The sequence below is a fragment of the Lytechinus variegatus genome, chromosome 15 (assembly GCF_018143015.1).
Source record: "Lytechinus variegatus isolate NC3 chromosome 15, Lvar_3.0, whole genome shotgun sequence".
In the NCBI taxonomy this organism is placed as follows: domain Eukaryota; kingdom Metazoa; phylum Echinodermata; class Echinoidea; order Temnopleuroida; family Toxopneustidae; genus Lytechinus; species Lytechinus variegatus.
This window is the reverse complement of record NC_054754.1, coordinates 24,981,848-25,002,242: the sequence shown is the minus strand read 5'-3', so window position 1 is coordinate 25,002,242 and position 20,395 is coordinate 24,981,848. Positions and strand designations below refer to the sequence as shown.

Sequence of the window (20,395 nt, the reverse complement as noted above, 5' to 3'; positions counted from 1 at the left end):
TGAATATAACTATTTTGTATTTTACATCCGATTTTGTGGAAATTTTCAGTGTCTATGCTTGTTTGATTTTCTCTTTTTATTAAAATCAACTTTTTGTTGGGGTGGACTAACCTTGTCCTTTATATGGGAAGTTCACCCTGATGGTAATTTACTTAAATAAGAGCAGAAAAATGAAAGGTAATAAAGGTTTGACTAAAGTTTAAAAAATGATAAGATAGCTATAGGATTCTCAAGGTTCTAATTTGTGACGTCATAATGAGCAGTTTCCCCATATATCATGTAATTATAAATTCTTTAAATTGCATTTTTTGGATGGATGAAAAAAAGTATTTTTCTTACAGAAGAAGGTATATGAAATGATGAGAAAAATAAAATCATCTTCAGTTTTGGAGGAAAAAATGGAATTTGGGGGAATTTATATCACACAACATATCAAGGAGCTGCTCGTCTGTGACGTCACAAAATTGCAAAAATAAACATTCATAACTCTGTCATTCTTTGGCGGATTTTCATTAAACCCTCTCCAATATTTTTCTTAACTTTTATAACCAATTTGTTATCAGGGAGAACTTCCCCTTTCAATCAGCTCCGTTCCAATTGGGATTCAAAGCACATTTTACTGAAGTGATTAATTGATCTCCACAAGCACATTACTTACATTCCAGAAGAATGAATAATTGTATAATCATCATTTAATTTATGCAAGTATACCTGAATGAAATAGATTCTTATGAAGGTAAAACATTTTAATTCCACCTTGCTTTGTATGAAATGTTTGTTAAAATAAATTTAAAATGGACGAAATTGCAACCATACCATACAACCCCAGTTCTACTTTTCTAAGAACTTATATAAAAAAAAAAAATTGTCATTATTTATGTCAAACTCCCTGTCGGATTGCAAAAAGGATGTTGACGGAAATAATGGGAAAGGAGCAAAAAATGTTGGGTTTTTTTCCCAATGATTGCAGTTCTGTAGCCTATGTAAAATCCAAGTCTGACAAAAAAAACCCTTGTGCTTTTGAACCAGAAGCTCATTCAAGGAAATTCCCACTTCTTTTTACTTCTAATAGGCTATAGTCTTACCCAAAATTAATACTACCCCGAAACCAGTTCATTGATATAAGTAGAGGAAAAAGACCAATCATGATCACGCTGAAAATCTTATTGGAATCCAATGTAAAATATCAAAGAAAGTTGTAGTTTTGCTTTATTTCGCAAAACGGCTGCATGCACCAAACGGGTGATATGTTATTGACAGTTAATGTCAAATTCACATTTTTAAAGGGATACTCCGGGCTGAAAATATTTATATATTTGAATAAATACACAGTAAAATTCACAGAGCGAAATGCTAAAAATTTCATTAAAATCTGACAACAAATAACGAAGTTATTGAATTTTTAAGATTTGCATTATTCCGGTGAAACAGATGTCTTCATAAATATGCATTAGGTGGGTTGATGATGTCACATCCCCACTTTCCTTTTTCTTATGATATTACATGAAATCATAATTGAATGACTGGGGTTCGAGGTTTCGTGCACTGTCTTTAGAGCATTAGAGTTTAAATTCGCAATTTTGAGGGTGACAAGTAAATAGCTGTAAGTGCTATCAAAATCGGGTGTAAAATAAGGAAGGTATAGGCGTTTTTAAGTTGTGCTTAAAAGTTTTACGAAACCGCTTACATTCACAATGCAGTAAGGCTGGTAGGCAATTTCCAGAATACTTGGTCCGGGGTCAGATGCATAAAAGGTGGCAATCGCTTTTGTTGTAGGCTTTTTGCTTGGTTTGTGCTATCTTCTTGTATAAAAATGAGCAATTTCTGGCGAGCAAATGCTATTGCTAACTACAAGCTCAAGCATTTTTTTGTGAAAGTAAGGAAATGGTTAAAGCACAAAAAAGGGTGAGGCATGTGCGAAATAAAGCAATTGCAAAGGTTTGATCTTTTATTTGCTTACATGGCTACAAATTGCTTGTGCGTGAAGCATTTGCTTACAAGCATTTGGTATTTTATGCATTTCATCCATTGAGACACGGTCTTATACTCCGAACTGGTCTATTACTTTTTAACTTACCGACGGATCGTGGCCCTGCACCAACATACATTATCTTATATTTACCCATTTTCAATAAAAGATTCACGGTTTAGTGGTTTCATTGAAAGACCGAGCAAGGTGAAGCACTCCACATAAATAAGGTGTAATAAATGAATGTACATGGCTAGCTGAGTGTGCCTTTGAACTGACAGAAAGCAAAATAAGCCACCTCACCCCCTAAGGTAGACGTACATAATAGAACACTATACATGCAGAGCAGGAAAATGGCAGAATGGCATGCATGTAGTCATGTTCAGATATTCTGTTGAAAATGTGATATTGTGATGATCAGTAGGGGCAATGGGTAAGTAAAATCATTCAAAATTATTAACTTCATTTAGCTCACACTTATTATCCAAACTGTAGTGTGTACGTAATTGGGTTTCGTGTGGGTAATAATCTCGGAAGATTTCATAGGTCGACACGGAACGGGGAAGCTGAATTAGATAAGTAAATTAGCTGACTATATAGTTGAGACATTAAAGGGGAAGTTCACCCTGACAAGATGTTGAATGTAGATATAACAGAAACAAATAATAGAAGTAATTGCCGAAGGTTTGAAGTTATCAGAATCTTAATCATTTGATTTGTGACGTCATATGCGAGCAGCTTTCCTACATATCGTATGGTTTAAAAATATTAATGAAATGTCATTTTCTCAGAAATTTGAAAATGGTTATTACTGTACCTTCAGTATTTAATAGAAATCATTTCACATCCGTTCGTAAAAAGAAAACACAAAAATGAGCCATCACAAACCATTAAAATTTGAAATTTATGCATTTTACATTACATAACGTATGGGGTAGCTGTTCGTTTTATGACGTCACAAATCTAAAACTTACTTCTAATAACTTTCTTAATCTGCAATGGATTTTCCTCAGACCTTCACCAATATTTTGAATTATTTTTGCATTTTTTTTCACGGCGGACTTCCCCTTTAATACGGGAAGTTGATATGCTATTTTTGGAACTGATGTGATGTTTTCTTATCATCTACTTTATATCGGCCCACGTAAGTTTATTCCGAAATTTACTGATGCGATACTGAAACGAATGATTGATTGACCAGTTTCGTAATATTATAGGATTTAAAATAACATTCATTATTCAAGTCCTTTATGACGTGTATAGATGATGACGATGTCACTCGCAGACACAATCAGGTTCATGAAATATGATTAAAAAGTACAGGAACAACAACGATTAGTTGACAATCAACAGGTATAAATAGCAAAGACTGTGTTTAAAGGCAGGGAACTACCACATCGAACCCGTGTTTTTGTTTTATTTATTTTTAGTTATGCCTTTACAGTATAAATGGCGGCGAGCTTTAATCTTCCTTTTCCATGCATGCTCGATTTTTTCATTTATTCATTATAATTCATTTAGTTTTATTTTCATTTTATCTATTTTTTGGAGGGGGGGGCTCTTCACACGGTTTTCCAGGTACACTACTTAAGAAAAAGCCTATTAAGCTTTTGAGGGAAATCTGGCATAGGATGATATCATTAACTATTTCCGAAGCTTACTTTGACACACAACGATCAGAATTTCACATCTACTAAAAGAATAGACAAAATAACTATACATGTGTAAATGACCGTACCCGGCGGGGGCAGTTCCCCCCCCCCCCCCCCCCCCCCCGAAATTTTGAAAACTTTTTACTGAAAATTTTCACAAATCCCACCAAAAGTTTGCACGAAATCCTTCAATTTCACTTTACAAAATGAAAAGCGGCCCAATTAATGACAAGCTTAATCGCTTTGCTCCATCGCTTTTGAGTTTCTTTCTTTTTTTGTTGTTGAAAAGTTTATGCGTCCTGCCCCCCCCCCCCCCCGCCTACAAATTTCTGCGTACGACCATGCATGTATAGACCTACATACTGAGATTATCATTTTGACTTTAAAGCCAAACAGGTCTACACAATCATGAATTTATTTGAAAAAAATATGGCAATAGAATGCATTATAAGTAACGTATATACAATCACGTAGGTTGCATGTTGAACCCCACCCCCCCCCCCTTAAAAAAGAGCGCAGATTTCGTTCCTGTTAATTCCATTTTAAAAAAATTGTAAAATTTATTGGCTTATTTCCTCTTATGTTTATGACTGTCATAAATATTGCCAAAGTTTGATGTAGCAATCACTGTCGCAGTGATTGATATATCAAACTTGGACGTTAAATCAGGATGCAGTATTCTTTATTGTTAGAAACCATTTTTTTCTTTTTGGCTCAGTGAAGACATGGCGGATTGCATGTAGCCGTCGGAACCAGATGAATGACGAATGTCGATAATAGGTACAGACAAGTAACGTTGTTCTGTGCCGAATATTTCTTTCTACCCAAATTAATCATTTATTTAGTCGCTCTACAATTTCTTGGACTTAAATAATTCTCCCCTTTTCCAGTCCTATTTCCCCCAATTATATTGCCTGAAAAATGATGATATCCCAAAGCAATAATCGTTTGCAATAGTCCCTCGTTGGTTTTCGCTCATCGTTGTTTCCCCCTCTGTTTGAGAGATAATACCGGAGGGAAAATAAACTTTCATCAGTCGATCAAATATCTAATCAATATGAATAAATAATGATGGCAAGGGAATCCGGATGCTGCATTCATTTCTAATCAGAGTTTCTGATAGAGGAAAAGTGTGAAGGACACCACTATATCAGAACTCAATTGTGCAGTCTTCTCACTTCCATCGCTTCGTAAATTTTGGATATATTTTTATCTTATCTCCTTCACAACGATTCTCCTCCAGACCAGGTTTTTCACTGAATTTTCAAACCATTCAGAATGATTGGATTTACAAAGAAAAGCTTCTTTTATTTTTTTATTTATCTAAAATAACTGAATTGTATATATCGGCGCAACCATCTCATTAAGATGCTCATCTTTGGTTATTTTATCATCAGGATATTCAAATCTAAAATTAAAACCAAAATACTAGTCAGCAAACCATCGACCCGATCTGTCAGAATCTCTGTGTAATACAAAAGCATTTATTAAATGTACAACGGGTTTTACAATCTCAGCAGTGCGAGGGTGACTACGGCGTGATGCGCCCTATCAGAGGGACGGAAGAGAGACAAAAGATGGGGGAAATGTAACAGTAAAACGTTTTCAGACCATGTACTGGCAGATTTCAAATCATAGAGATTTACCGATTATGAATGGTATCCAGGCATCGAGAACCATGTCTAAGCCAGCTTCATCGACGTCGGTTGTCCTCATAACTTTCTCCTTATTCTTGATTGGATATATTCATTGTTTCCCGGTAAGTAAAGGGGAAATGGATCTTGTCCTCTGTCTTGTCTGTTGTCTTTTGTATGGTCTTCTACTGTCAGGTATGACGATGGTGATGATGATGATGATGGTGGTGGTGCTGGTGGTGGTGATGATGGTGATGATGATAATGATGACGATGATAATGGCGACGATGATGATGGTGACGGATGATGATGAAGAAGATAATGATGATGATGATGATGGTGGTGATGATGATGGTGGTGGTGGTGGTGATGGTGATGATGATGATGGTGATGATGATGACATTATGTTAATGATGATGGCGATGACGATGATAATGTTGATTGCGAAAATGATGATGGTGACGGATGATGATGGTGATGATGATGATGATGATGATGGGGGTGGTGGTGGTGGCGATGATGATGGTGACGGATGATGATGATGATGATGATGGTGACGAATGATGATGAAGAAGATGATGATGATGGTGATGATGATGATGGTGGTGGTGGTGATGATGATGATGATGATGATAATGGTGATGATGATGACATTATGTTAATGATGATGGCGATGACGATGATAATGTTGATTGCGACGATGATTATGGTGACGGATGATGATGGTGATGATGATGATGGTGATGATGGTGATGATGGTGATGATGATGATGATACGGTGATGACGATAACGATGATGGTAATGGTATTGATATTATAATATTGTATTATATATTAAGATGGGCACAGAATAATGATGATAATACTGAGCTGTCATTTGTTGTTGCTTGTTGATGACGACGATTGTGCGACAGTGCTGACGAAAATGATATTGAAAATCTCTAATTCGAATCTCTATCTTATCTAGCATGTTCTGTCGATTAAAAGGGGACAATCCAACTCTATGAAAAACAAAGCCAAATACAAGATACCTCCTCCTATTACGGGTAACGTATTTCATTTTAATCCATTCATTTTCGTGTATTTAGTCCCCACCCATAAAAAATAATAAAATAAAACAAAATAAAATGAAATGAAGTTAAATAAAATAAAATAATATGAAGTAAAGTAAAATGAAATAAAATAAAATGAAATTAAACGAAACGAAACGAAAGGAAATGAAATAAAATAAGATAAAATAGAATGACATAAAATAGAATAATAGAATAAAATAAAACAAAACAAAATAAATGTATTTAAAAAATACAATTCAAGCAAAGATGCACCCTGCCATTTCCAGACCATTCCTATTCCCTTTTAACCAAAATCCTCGCCTTCCTAGGGAGCCTGGCCTTAACTGAAATATAATGCTGCAGCAAAGTAGACTTTTGAAAATTAATGGCAAAGAATAAGAATACTATAAAGAAAATAAGATTTCTGTAAAATCTTAATTCAGCGCTATTGACTCCCAACCGTGAAGAAAAGGTAGAGAGAGGTGATTTTTCGAATAATAAAATCATTATTCAAACTTGAGTTATATAGGGTGGTAGTGTTTTCGTTCCAAATTCTAATTCATTCTAAGTATTCTCTTGGTGGATGTTTTGATTGCCCTGAAGGTGAGATTATAGCGCCTCGCGTGGTCGAACTAATGCTGGTCCTACATCACGATCTATCCCGTTACCATGGAGACGACACGATAAACTACATCACACATATTTCAAATCAGGTTAGTTATAAAGATCAGTATATGCAAACATCAGTCTTCCTGAAGTCATCCCCCAAAAAATTAACTTATGAAACTGAAAAAACACCTAAAACAGTTATTTTCATTTATTTTTTATTTTATTTCATAATTCTTGAATAGTGCCTTTAGCACTTTATATTATTATTTTATTACTATTGTTATCATCATTATTATTATTGTTATTAGTATTATTATTATTAGTAGTAGTAGTAGTAGTAGTAGTAGTAGTAGTAGTAGTAGTAGACGATTATTGTAGTCCGGGATTGTAGTTTGTGTTCAGTGATTAGTATCAGCTTCGCATGTTGACGGGTGTCATATTTTCACACAATATTTATCTAGAATAAATATGCATTTAACCTAATAAAGTTCTATTTTCCTATAAGCATCGCGAATAGTCATAATTTAGTTCGGTCATTATGTTTAATAGCCGTATTTCATGTTCCCATACGATTGAACTGGACCAATTATGTACTCATCTGGTAGTAAAGCAATATTGCTTTTATGGTAATAAGAATAACCATAACTGGATAGGGGACAGTGGGGTAAATAAGGCCGCCTTTTTTTTAAATATAAATTTCATTTATATCTTTTTAATGTAAAGAAGTGGAAACATTATTAGATGTCTATTACAAGATGTTTATTACAAGTAGACCAACATTATCCATAAGAAATGTTAGAACTAATCAGCCTAATTTGCATATTAACGAGCCATAAATATATTGTCGGGTTCCCTTATTTGCCCCATTCACAGAAATGACCGGGGAATATGAGGCCGCCTGATTAAAACCTTATTTTATGTTGCTGTATTTGAAGTAAATATAGTTCAGTTGGTTTGATAATTATAATCACTAAATATTTGCTAGTCACAATCACATTATTAACATTAAGTTATGTACCAAAACACCCCACTTTAGGATTAATTTATTAATCCTATCCAATATTGTGGGGGGAGGTTCTCGGATTGTGTTTTCTACTGTCACAATTATATCATTGTGTATCTACGTGTTTTGTTGGTAGTGGACACATACATTATATATATAATCAAGTGGTGATGTCTCCACTGCATTTTAAAGTTTTAACAGATGTAACCATAGAGTTTTATTCATGTATTAATCCAGGTGGCCTCATTTGCCCCATCGGACATGTTGAGTTCATAGGCATCCAGACAGAAAAAAATGGCAAAACGGTGAAATTTACTTCAGTTCTGGCATGCACAATAATATCTTACACATGTTAACTATATATTAGATAGAAGTTGATACATATTATCATGTCTGTGTATTTCATAATAATAATAATAATAATAATGGCTGAACTTCGCAAGCGAAGATTAGGAAGATTTACATGACTTTTTGTGACTATAAAGTCCAATTTTGGAGAGACACACTCTCCCACATCTTGGACATGGATGGACTTGCTCATGGGGGGCAGCGTCCTGAGTGGAAATACGGGCCTTCCGCCTTCTGCGTCCTTCCTCTAAGGCTGCACGACGTCCTGCTTCGAAGGAAGCAGCTGCCTTCTTGGTGCGTTGCCTCCATGCATTTCGATTCACTGCATGCGCTTCCCACATATCATGGCTGATGTTACACAGGGACAGGTTGCACTTTAGAGAGTCTTTGTAGCGTTTACGAGGTGCACCTCTCTTCCGCTTGCCGGAGCAAAGTTCACCAAAGAGCAAAATCTTGGGAAGGCGGTTTTCCTCCATTCTGTAGACATGCCCAGCCCAACGCAGCTGCAATTGTATGAAGATGGCTTCGATACTTGACAAGCCTGCTCTTTTGAGAACCTCAACATTTGTCACATGGTCTTGCCAGCGAATCCTGAAGATGCTTCGGAGACATCGTTGGTGGAAACGCTCTAGGAGGCGTATGTGACGGCGGTACAAAGTCCAGGACTCTGCCCCGTACAGGAGTGTTGAGATGACAACAGCTCTATAGACGCTCAATTTAGACTCTGTTTTAAGGTGATGATTGTTCCAGACTCTCCTTCGTAGTCTGCCAAAAGCACTGTTTGCTTTAGAGAGTCTATTGTCAATTTCCTTGTCAAGTCTAGCATCATTTGAAATAGTACTTCCCAGGTACGTAAAGTGCTTGACAGCATTTAGCTCTGAACCCTCAATGAATATGACCGGAGGAGAGTATTCCGCTTGAGGTGCAGGTTGGAACAATACCTCAGTCTTTTTCATGCTGATAGATAGGCCAAATAACTGAGCTGATTCCGAGAAGCATGTAGTGATGCGTTGTAAATCCTGCTGGCTGTGTGCTACTAGAGCACAGTCATCTGCAAAAAGCAGTTCACGTACAAGATATTCCCGAGTTTTGGTGTGAGCCTTAAAGCGTCTAAGGTTGAAGAGTCCTCCATCTGCACGGAAACGGATGTATACTCCCTCATGTATATTTCTCATGGCCTGCTCCAGCATCATACCAAAGAAAATTGAGAAGAGGGTTGGAGCCAAGACACAACCCTGCTTCACTCCTGTGGATATCACAAAAGAATTAGACAGGTCACTCTTGTACCTCACTTGCCCACGTTGTCCCACATGCAGCTGCTTCACTATGGATATGAATCTGGGTGGACAACCTAGTTTCTCCAGAATCTTCCACATCCCTTCTCTGCTCACAGAATCAAAGGCCTTAGTGAGGTCAACGAAAGTTACGTATAGGCCTTTGTTTTGTTCGATGCATTTCTCTTGTAGTTGTCTCAGAACAAATATCATATCTGTGGTACTCCTGTTTGCCCTAAACCCACACTGACTCTCTGGAAGATTTGGCTCTGCAATGGTGGGCTGAAGCCTATTCAGCAGAATCCTGGCTAAAACCTTCCCAGCGATGGATAAGAGGGTGATACCACGATAGTTGGAACAATCTGCCTTTTCGCCCTTATTTTTGTAAAGGGTGGTGATTACAGCATCCCTTAAGTCACTAGGAATCTTGCCTTGCTCCCAGCAGACCCTGAAAAGTTCATGGAGTTTGGAGTGGAGAGCAGGGCCACCATACTTCAGGGCTTCTGGAGGGATTCCATCAACTCCAGGGGCTTTGTTACACTTCATTTGGTTGATAGCCTTCTCAACCTCTTGTAAAGATGGGTACCTATCAAGTTCTTCTTGGAGAGGCTGCTGAGTGATGTTACTTATGGCATCTGCCGACACTTGCCTGTTGGCATTGAAAAGTGATTCAAAGTGTTCTGACCAACGATTGAGGATGGACTCCTTGTCTGTACATAAAGATTTTCCATCAGCGCTTCTTAAGGGACATTGCACGTGAAAAGTTGGTCCGTAAACTGATTTAAGTGCTTCATAGAAGTTTCTTGTGTCACCGTTGTCGGCGTAGAGTTGAATTCTCTTGGCAGTTTCTTTCCACCAATTATTTCGGATATTACGGAGCTTGCGCTGGACCAAGCTACAAACTTGACGATACGCCGCTTTCTTTCTGTCGCATGAAGGATCGGCCAGGTGGGATTGAAAAGCTGATCTCTTCTTAGCTAACAAATTGGAAATTTCCTCATCATTCTCATCAAACCAGTCTTTACTTCTTTTGGGGCAAGGTCCCAAGACTTCATTGGAAGTGTGAAGGACTGCCTTTTTCATCTGTTCCCACATCTGTTCAGGATCGTTGTTGAGGCTTGGATCGCATTCTCCAAGATAATCTTGTAGTGCTTCTTGATATTTTTCTCTATGCATTGGTGATTGAAGCTTATTGACGTCGAGCTTATGTGATGGAACAACACCTGTTCTCTTTCTGGGCTTGGGCTTCAGGTGGAACCTCACTTTGCTGCGAACAAGTCTGTGGTCTGTATTGCAGTCAGCACTGCGCATGACTCTGGTGTGTAGGATATCCTTCACATCACGTTGTCTTACAAGGATGAAATCGATCATGTGCCAATGCTTAGAACGCGGATGCATCCATGTAGTCTTGTAACGATCCTTCTGCTGGAAGAGGGTATTTGTCACAGTCAGTTGCTTTTCTGCACATAGTTCTAGCATCAGGCGGCCATTATCATTGCATTTGCCGACACCATGTCTTCCCAAGATTCCCTTCCAGGTTTGATAGTCCTTGCCAACTCTGGCATTGAAGTCACCTAAGATCACGAGCTTATCCTTTGGTGGAGTACGCTCAATGATAAGCCGGAGGTCTGCATAGAAGTTGTCTTTGTCTGATGGATCGGCATCGAGGGTTGGAGCATAAGCACTCACAATGGTTGCATGTTCCTGCCCGAGCAGAGGCAGACGTAAAGACATGATGCGTTCAGAGTGGCCAACTGGCAAACTTGAAAGGTTAGAGGCGATAGAGTTCTTGATCATTAAGCCAACGCCATGAATTCGACGACTGCCTGACGGTCTGCCAGACCAGTATAGTGTATAGCCAGCATTTTGTTCAATTAAGCTACCTTGCTCGAGGAGGCGAACCTCACTAAGGGCTGCTATGTCTACATCAAGTCTACGAAGTTCATGGGCTAGGAGTGCAGATCTTCGTTGTGGGCGATTAGAAGCATTGTTGTCTAGTAAGGTCCTAACATTCCAACAAGCAAGATTCATGTTCTTCATTTTAGAGTCTGTTGATAACTTTTTTGCTCTCATTTGATTTCGACCACAAGGTAAGATGCCCGTTGGCCGTGGTAAACCAACTGGGTATATTGAAGATGAGCATTTCTTTAGGCCACCTTTTCTAGGCCCCTCTCCGGATTGGAGCAAGCAGAGCTTTCCCTAAACAGGGCTGCTTGGTCACATAGGGTGTGCCGGGTGATGTTGTCATCTCCGGGTCAACATCGAGACGACCAATATCCTATGCCGCCTGCATGTAAGATTGGAACTGCGGCTGCCAGCGTCATCTTACACCTGCCGGATTCGCCCCTTTCTCATCGCTGCAGGACTTCTTGGTTGCAGTAAGCTGAGTCTTCCTGCCTGCGCACTGAAGTTTTAAGGTGGAGTACAGGATGCGCAGCCTGGCCCCACCCTTTAAATCTAGAGTTCATCTGAATTGGTCTAGTGTCCTAGAACAGCAACAGCGAAATCTCCAGACCGTAGCCTCTCCTAACAAATTAGGTGACCCCAAAGGCAGTGGGGTATCCGTAACCCTGGATTAAGGGGCCCATACCGGGTACTGTCAGCCGGAGCCAGCTGAGCCCGGGACTCGTGTCAGGCAGGGTCGTCACGCCCTGAAGTAGTGGGCAAAGCCCACTACCCACTACCTGCTGATATATTACTGGGTAAATAAATAAATGAATGAATAGATAAATGAATGAATAAATAAATAGATAAATGAATGAATAAGTAAATAGATAAATGAATGAATAAATATATAAATAAATAAATAAATAAATAAAATAAAATAAGGGAAGTACATAATACAAACAATGCACGTAAGCGCGTGCATGCAGGACCAAATGATAATTCACCGACCGATGTGCGAGAAGAGCCAATGGATATACGGTACCACACCGAGGTCCGCAGGACCGAGTGCCGTATATCCATTTGGCGGGTCGAGGACAGAGTTCATTATTTAGGTCCTCTATCCACAAGAATGCGTGTATTTTTTGTTTTATACTCCCCCCCTCCCCCATGTTACTAAGTTTTTCAAAATGCTATATTTTATCTAAAATCTAGATAATTCTAGATAATTCCAGACCTCGCACTATCCTGCATTTTGACGTCAGAGTGCAGGATAGTGCATTTTGGATGCCAAATTGCAATTTGCTGAATATCATGTGATCCACTTTGGACCAGATTACAGAACATTCTTAGGAGTTGTAAAATGTGGCATGTCTGCTTCCAAGAGAACCTCTAATTAATATAAGTAAAGTCAAAATTTATCTATTTTGATTACTAAACAATTAAAATGAGCAGTGTACTTATTACTGGCGAGACAGGCTTCAGACTTGAGCGTTGTATGTTTCATAATTCGAATTTTTAATTGTTAAATAAATTGAGACTTTAATGATATTTGCAAAGAGGTAAAACAATAATTTCTGCTGATCTCTCCCTCGTATGCTCTCATGTAGGCAGCTGATCTATGGAATGACGTAACAAGACTTGGTGTGAAAATTGAAATTAGGATTACAAAGACTATCCTACTTCAGGATGAGAAGGTAATTATTTTGCTCTTTCCTTCTTCCTTCTTCACCTTCTTCTTCTTCTTCTTCCACCCTTCTTAATTTTCTTGATATGTCATTTAACAGGGCCCTTTATTTAAAGTTTGTTGACACTCCGCCTATCCATGTCGAAAACCGAATGCCGCAGTTTATGAAAATGTACTGGTAAATAAATTACTGAAATAAAAAATGCAAACCTACTTTCGTCGTAAAACATCTCTCAACAAATTTAAACAAGAACAACATGATTTTTTTCGGGGGGGGGTTGATATACTCAATAAAAGATGAGTGTGTCGACTAGGAAAGGCAATGGACATGGTCACCCCAATACAGTCACTTTTGTCATTAAAATAAAGTTCCAGTCTCCTCTTCTTCAAGTCGGCCATTTTCAAATGTAGGCTGCCATTCATATCATGTTACATTCATTGACTGTCCTAGTGTCCTATATGCTTTCACCTAAAATTGCATGAGCTTTTTTATGTACAGCCTGTTTAACGTTTTTCCTGTTTTTACTATGTCATTTATTGTGCCAATACAAACTTTTAAACATGAATATTCCATATGCGGCTGTTTTTTTTTTCATGTGAGACAGTTGTAGGATTGTTAATTTTTTTTATTTCCTATTTTCATCAGCTGTTTTACATTTCTGTTCCGTCTCGACTCGAGTTCATTTGCATTTCTTTTCAGCACTGCCCTTGCCGTCTGAACTTAGGCTAAATGAGTTTATTATATTCAGCTGTCATTTCCACTATGCATTCCTTTCCTCTTATTCCATTTTGTCATCTTCATTCCTTTTCTATTCAGATTTTCCACTCATTCCATCCCACACTGACGCTCTAATTTCTATTCCCATTATTACGTATTATTACCCAGACATCTTCACCTTCTTATCCCTTATTGGTTATTTTTTTCATGAAATGGACTCCTACACTTTTAGTTGGCTCCTCTATTTTTTTTATTTTGATTGGTTGATTTTATGTTATTTGAATATATGTTAATTCCGTTATTATGATATGAGTTTTACTGAGGCAAAGTAGCCCAGCAGTAGAACGGTAAATAAAATTTTGATATGTTAGTAAACCGTTCAACTAAACCGTTCAACGGTTTACTAACATATCCAAATTTTATGCATACCAGTTTAACAAAGGTTGCCCCTAACAACCGGAAAGCTTGCCTGAGGTTTGCCCGACATAGCAACAACTAATGTATGCAAGTGGATTCCAAGTATTGAAATACCATTGTTACAGGTTAATGGAATAACTCGTTACTGGTCCCCGAGGGAAGAAACATCCGTAAATTTGACTACATTAGTAAACCGGTCTATTAAATTAGCCTGAGTGCACTACCAGACTTCTTCGGTTTCAGTTCGATTTATTTTTGTCTCATATAATTTCACTTAGTTCCCCTGATACCTTGGTGACTGATCAGACAGGATGATTGTGTTGCAGCCTTGAACTAATATAATTTCTACCCCAAACTTGACGTACAATTTTACACCTTACACCATTGGCGGCGGAAGCCAAAACTTTGAGGGGATGCCACCAAAAAAAAATGGGGGGGACGCAGGAAACAAAATTGACAAGCCCCCCCCCCCAAAAAAAAAGGTTAAACAAATTTAGGGGTGATCGTCCCCCACCTCAAATTTAGGGGAGACACGTCTCCCCATCCTCCCCGCTTCCGCCGCCTATACCATACACAGTTATAAGCATGTTTGATTATCATTAATAAAGACCATTTTCAAATTCAATTGACAGGAATCGTTATTACCCATCGAAGCCGATGCAATCCATCTTCTCCGAAAGTTCTGCAAGGATTGGCAGAATGATTGGAGGTACCGGTCTGGAGAGGAGTTTGATGCTCTGATTCTAATCACAAGGTATGACTAGAAAAAAAAAAACCGACTTAACCCACCTGGGCCAAATATTGATAAAATAATGGTAATGGAAGCATGAATTAAAGTACCTCCATTCTTCCCTTTCATTCCCTTCATTTCATTTCATTAATTAATTCAACTATGTGCACAAGCATTCAAAATTTCATCGATATTCAAATGTAAAATTTAACAAAATTATGTTAAGGGGCCCTGAAGAAGAATGATTAGAACTCATCACAAATCCACTGTGTAAATCAAGTTATTTATACTTATTTCTGATACTTGACCATAATAATAATTTCAAAACTATAGGTCTGTCGGGTTCATGTAGAAGAATAGGGTCAATTTATATATAAACCATTTCTGACCCCCCCCCCCCCGTGCTGACAGGGTGAAATTAACAATTAAAGATATTAACATAAATGTAAACGGTAATATTTCAATTAACAGCCTGTATGTCAATGAAAAAAATACTAATACATAGTCTTATTTGCATGTTGTGAGAAAACTTACCTTTGGCATGCATGAAATTTATCACGAAATTTAAAATCACCAACAAAAACATTTTATTTGTCAACTTGCTTTCAGAGAAGACCTACACGTTGATAATAACTATAATGCAACAGGGCTAGCCTACATACATGGGGCTTGTGAAACGGGCTACCAATGCGCTGTCATCGAAGACACTAGCCCCATGGGCACAGCGATAACAATAGCCCATGAACTAGGACACTTGTAAGTATTTCTTCTTCTTTAACATAGGGCTCTAACATTTCATGTTTTTCAAATTTCACTTTACATTTGCATTTCCCTCGACTTATCAATTCATTCCTTTATCATTTCATGTTTTTCAAATTTCACTTTACATTTGCATTTCCCTCGACTTATCAATTCATTCCTTTATATTTATATATTACTATATTAAATGCATGATTTTTATGTTTCGTGATGAAACTAGCACTCGAGCCTATGTTCGTTCTATAAACTAATCTTGGGCCTTGTATCCGCATCTACCGAATAAGCAGGGGCGATGGAACCGGGGGGCAGGGGGCATTTGCCCCCCCCCCCCGAAAAAAAATAATTAAAAAAATCCCAGTATGAAAATAATGCCCTTTTATCAAAATTATATGTGCCTTTTTTCAAAATAAAATAACTTTTTTTGAAGTAGAAAATCACAAAATATTTGACTCGCGCTTTGCGCTCGCATCAATTATTGTTTAGTACGGAACTTATTCTGTTCTTGGTTACAAAAAATTCTTAGAATGTCCAGTTTTCAGGTTGGAATATCACATTTTTTCGATTGGTAAGATGTATATCTATTCATCCGTCACTAAATGCAGTCCTTACCAGCTTCGTTTTTTGTCAGTATATTAAAAACTTCAGCTCACTTTCGTCAATTCTTTAGTTAGATACACATCCTTTCCGTAACAACGACTGCCCGGAATGTTTATTTTTCAGGTCTTATTAATACATAAAACGTCCAAAAGCTTGAGCTCTCGCAACGATGCCCTTTTAACAGTAATTGACCAAAAACAGAGTTTCACAACTTCAGATTTGAAATTTTATCCGAACTGCTTCGCTCGCGGAAAAAAAAATCCTAAATATATTCAATTTATCAATTAAAAAAAAAAGATTGCAGAAGTATAATAAAGTATGATTCTGTTTGTTCCTTCAAATTAGCCATATGTATTTCATATTCCAATTGAAAATACTGAACATGTCATTTGCATTTATACTGTAGAATGGATAATTGGGTCCTTTGTCAACCACTTCTTCCCATGATAGCCCATGAATACGTTTGCCAGAATGAATGGGGGCTAGAGGAAACCCATAGAACCCAAATCTCAACCATCGATCATTCATATTCTGGCAATCCTATTCTTAGGTCCTATTGAAAAAAAAGAAAGAAATTGACAGAATCTGAAGGACCCAGTGGTCCATTATTATATTTTGGGGGGCTTTTATTTTGTTTCTTTTTGCAGACTTGGTATGTATCATGATGGTGAGTTTAATGGATGTAGAGATCGGATGAACATAATGAGTGGTTATACTGTAAGTGGAGTCCAGTCAGTCGCATGGTCTACCTGCAGCATCAAGTCCCTCTTGGAATATCTCAAGTAAGATGAAAAAAGAAAATTGTTCTAAGCCCATACACTGAACTCCGGATTTACTTATAAGTTGTGATTTAACTATGGATAGCCAATTGCAACGCATATCTCCAGAAATGTTACAGGTCCAATCTATCAGCTCATCTGAGGTCATTCATAACTGTCTGGGAATATATAAACTGAATTTTTTTCTTTGCTATGAAAGCATGAAAGAGCACAGTAAAAATAAGAAAGATACCATTTTAATGAAATTTTGACATTTTTTGACATTCAGATTTTTCTTAGATAAAAAGTTGAAGACAGGGCCTGAGCAACAGCACCAGCATACCTGGAATGGATTTGCAATGTTGCTTCTTTTTTTTTTTAAATAAGCATAAACTTTTTTTGCAACAAGAACTGTAACACAGAATTTGACAATATACTAGTGATACTTGTCTCTCCTAATTATAAGTGTAAAAAAAAATTGCTCCTTACCTGACAGTAAAAATGTCAAATTATATCCCTCATGAATTATGCATAATCATTGTAACACCTGTATATAACTGCAATAGTGAATGTCTAGAAGAAATTGTTTTTATGGGTTTGTAGGTCTTTTTACCACTATCATTTTCACAACTCCAATTTTAGATTGCCACGATCTCGATGTTTGCAGAACCGAACTGCTAAGAGTTCTTTTCCGTTGACCACGGATACTTTCCCAGGCCAGTCCTATGATATAGATCATCAGTGCCAGATAGCACTGGGAAGGGGTGCTGTAGCTTGCCCAATAGGAAAGAGAGAGGTAGGCTTTCTGTTCCGGCAGATGTTCTAGAAATCTTGGATTCTGAAATCACTTTTTATCACTCAGCTATAAAATATGAAATTTTCAATCGACATAAATTTTCATCTTTTACATATCTTAAGATGATATACAACTGGGGGTATTTCATGAAAGTTTTCAGTACTAAACCAATGACTAGATTGTCAGTGCTGACCATTTCAGTGAAATCCTTGTGTTGATTGGCCGAGAGGCACTGGCCTCTGTCAGAGAAATTGAACTTGGCAGTGCCGACAACTTTCATGAAACCGTCCCCCAGAGAAGTGCAGTATACATTCTGCTCGATGATTCTTATTCCTAAACAAGACTCTTATAACATGATTTCATATCACCTTAGTCAATAATGGATGGGTCAAATCAAATTGTGTTTTTCCTCATGCAATTAGTAATAAATTTTACTTTTTTACATTCAAACATGGCTTGCCCAGAATCTTTGCCAGCATTTGAGATGTTTACAGCCGTCAAAGATGAAATGTGTCAAGACTAACCGGCCTCCTCTTGACGGGACACCATGTGCAATAAACAAGGTACTATAAGTACGTCTTATTGATGTCTTACCATAACCTAACACAGAATCTAACCACAATTTTAACTCAGATGCTGTCAATTGATAAGGAAGTATACCCAGTTTTTGTGTGTCCGGACGACTGATCTTAGCCATTTGAAAAATTTCACGAGAAAAGTTCCATCAATTTTTAGTATAAACTGTTGTGCAGTATTATAGAGAACAAAACTGACGAAGATTGAAACTATTGAATTCATATTTTTGGTGTAATCCAAAGCCAAAAGGAAGGCTTCAAAATTTTAAAGTGTTCGGACACCCCAACCCCCCCCCCCCATCCTTATTGCATCCACTGTTAAAAAATGATCCCCCATTTCTATATTTAAAAAAAAAGAAATAAAAAAGGCCCTCTCCCACTTTTGTTTGTTATAACTCTCTCCACCAACACTCTCTCCCCCCCTCTCTCTCTCCCTATCCATCTTCATCTTGCAGTGTACTATGGCCAGTATTCATAACTGTATTTTTTTCATAAAAGCATCAGTGAAAAAAAGGTATCCTGACAGAAATGAAAAAACACACAAAACTGTAATTATAAAAAGCAGTAAATTTAATACAACTACTCCTTTATAATCATTAGTTTCCATAGATTTCGATCAATGTGGGTCAATCACAGTCAGTCACAGAACAAAACCAACTCCAAACTAACCGATGATATGTCATTGGAAATAAGGTAGTTATGGCCAGTCTGGACTTGGCTTTGCCGGTGTGACAAGGCAATGGATTTAAAGATAAATTCCAGTATTGGTAACGATCTCAAAATGACATTTTACAGAATCTAATATAATGACCACCCAAGTGTCTGTTTCTATGAATAAAAAATATGTGCCAAAGGATTCTGGAAGAAATTGTGTAATTGCTGAGAAATAAGCAAAATAAGCGCGGATTCGGTCACTTCCGTCGGGTCTTTATTCCAGCAATAATAATACACTGTCCCACGTGTGCCTATCTGTATTTGTGATCTTCAGTGTGGACATTTTTCAGCGTAGATTTCAAGATTTCACAAAGTTCAGTTTATGTAACTGTACCAGATCTAGATCCTCGATATACTGACAATTAAGCCTGGTTTTACAGACTTTCTCATGAAATCAGTGTTTTCTGCAACTACTGGCATTTCTCTTTAAGGAGATATCCACTCTGCTGTGTTTAGTATGCTATGTTTATTGGACATTCATAGTGAAATCATTTTAATTTTCTTCATTTTTGCCGACAGTGGTGCTATAGGGGACAATGCACGGATAAGCAACTTCGGCAGAAGAGGCAGGGAACAAAGCTAGTTGCTATGGAAACGACCACACCCATGATCGGAGACACGCCTCCAATGAAATCAACAATGGCATCGATGTTGGCTACGAAGACCAGGGATCCGCCAAAACAACATTTATAGAACTTATAATTGTCATGATCGTTTCATCAATTCAACAATGTTTCAATAGATGAAGCAATGCTAAATTGCCACTTTGTTTAATTTCCATTTGACCTCATCCCATGCGGTTTAAAACTTGCTACCTACTTGACTAACACCACTTGTAGATTACGTGGTCAATGGGTTGAATGCTGCATTGCCCATTCACCAAAGACAAATTATCATTTGATATCAAGCATGATCGAGATAAAGACGGACAGTCAACCTGTCCGAAACGTCGAGTCTCTCTACTACACATCATCTCTACTCGCCGACTCAAGCCAGCATCTCCTCATCAGCTCTACTACTCAAGCTGTTCTCACTCAAGATTCCTTCTGGTTTACAGTCCTTTTCAGGACTATTTTCAAGAAAGAATACTCTACTCTCAAATCTCCACTTTCTCGCCTATCCACTTATTCTCTTCTCCTATCCACTGTTTCTATAACAAAAACCAAATCAGCAAGAGATAAAGATGGTAGAAGAAGAATCTTCTTGAGAAGACATGGCC

General features: G+C 37.7%; 1 protein-coding gene across 5 annotated transcripts; it reads left to right on the top strand.

Moving 5' to 3' along the window:
* The first annotated feature begins 2,170 nt into the window (after positions 1-2,170).
* LOC121428826 (A disintegrin and metalloproteinase with thrombospondin motifs 17-like) lies at positions 2,171-20,174 on the top strand. 5 transcript variants are annotated; one of them, XM_041625686.1, is made up of 11 exons: positions 2,171-2,402; positions 5,139-5,380; positions 6,223-6,301; positions 6,911-7,020; positions 13,036-13,122; positions 14,880-15,001; positions 15,587-15,733; positions 16,981-17,115; positions 17,734-17,887; positions 18,352-18,459; positions 19,696-19,778. In XM_041625686.1, exons 2-10 carry the CDS (start codon positions 5,234-5,236, stop codon positions 18,457-18,459), a joined length of 1,089 nt encoding a protein of 362 aa, XP_041481620.1. In that variant the 5' UTR covers positions 2,171-2,402; positions 5,139-5,233; the 3' UTR covers positions 19,696-19,778. The 5 variants fall into 5 exon arrangements, with proteins under 5 accessions (XP_041481620.1, XP_041481618.1, XP_041481617.1 ...); XM_041625684.1 differs by having other exon boundaries at positions 2,174-2,402; positions 5,142-5,380; positions 18,352-18,450; positions 19,696-20,174; XM_041625683.1 differs by having other exon boundaries at positions 2,174-2,402; positions 18,352-18,450; positions 19,696-20,174.
* Positions 20,175-20,395: the final 221 nt, after the last annotated feature.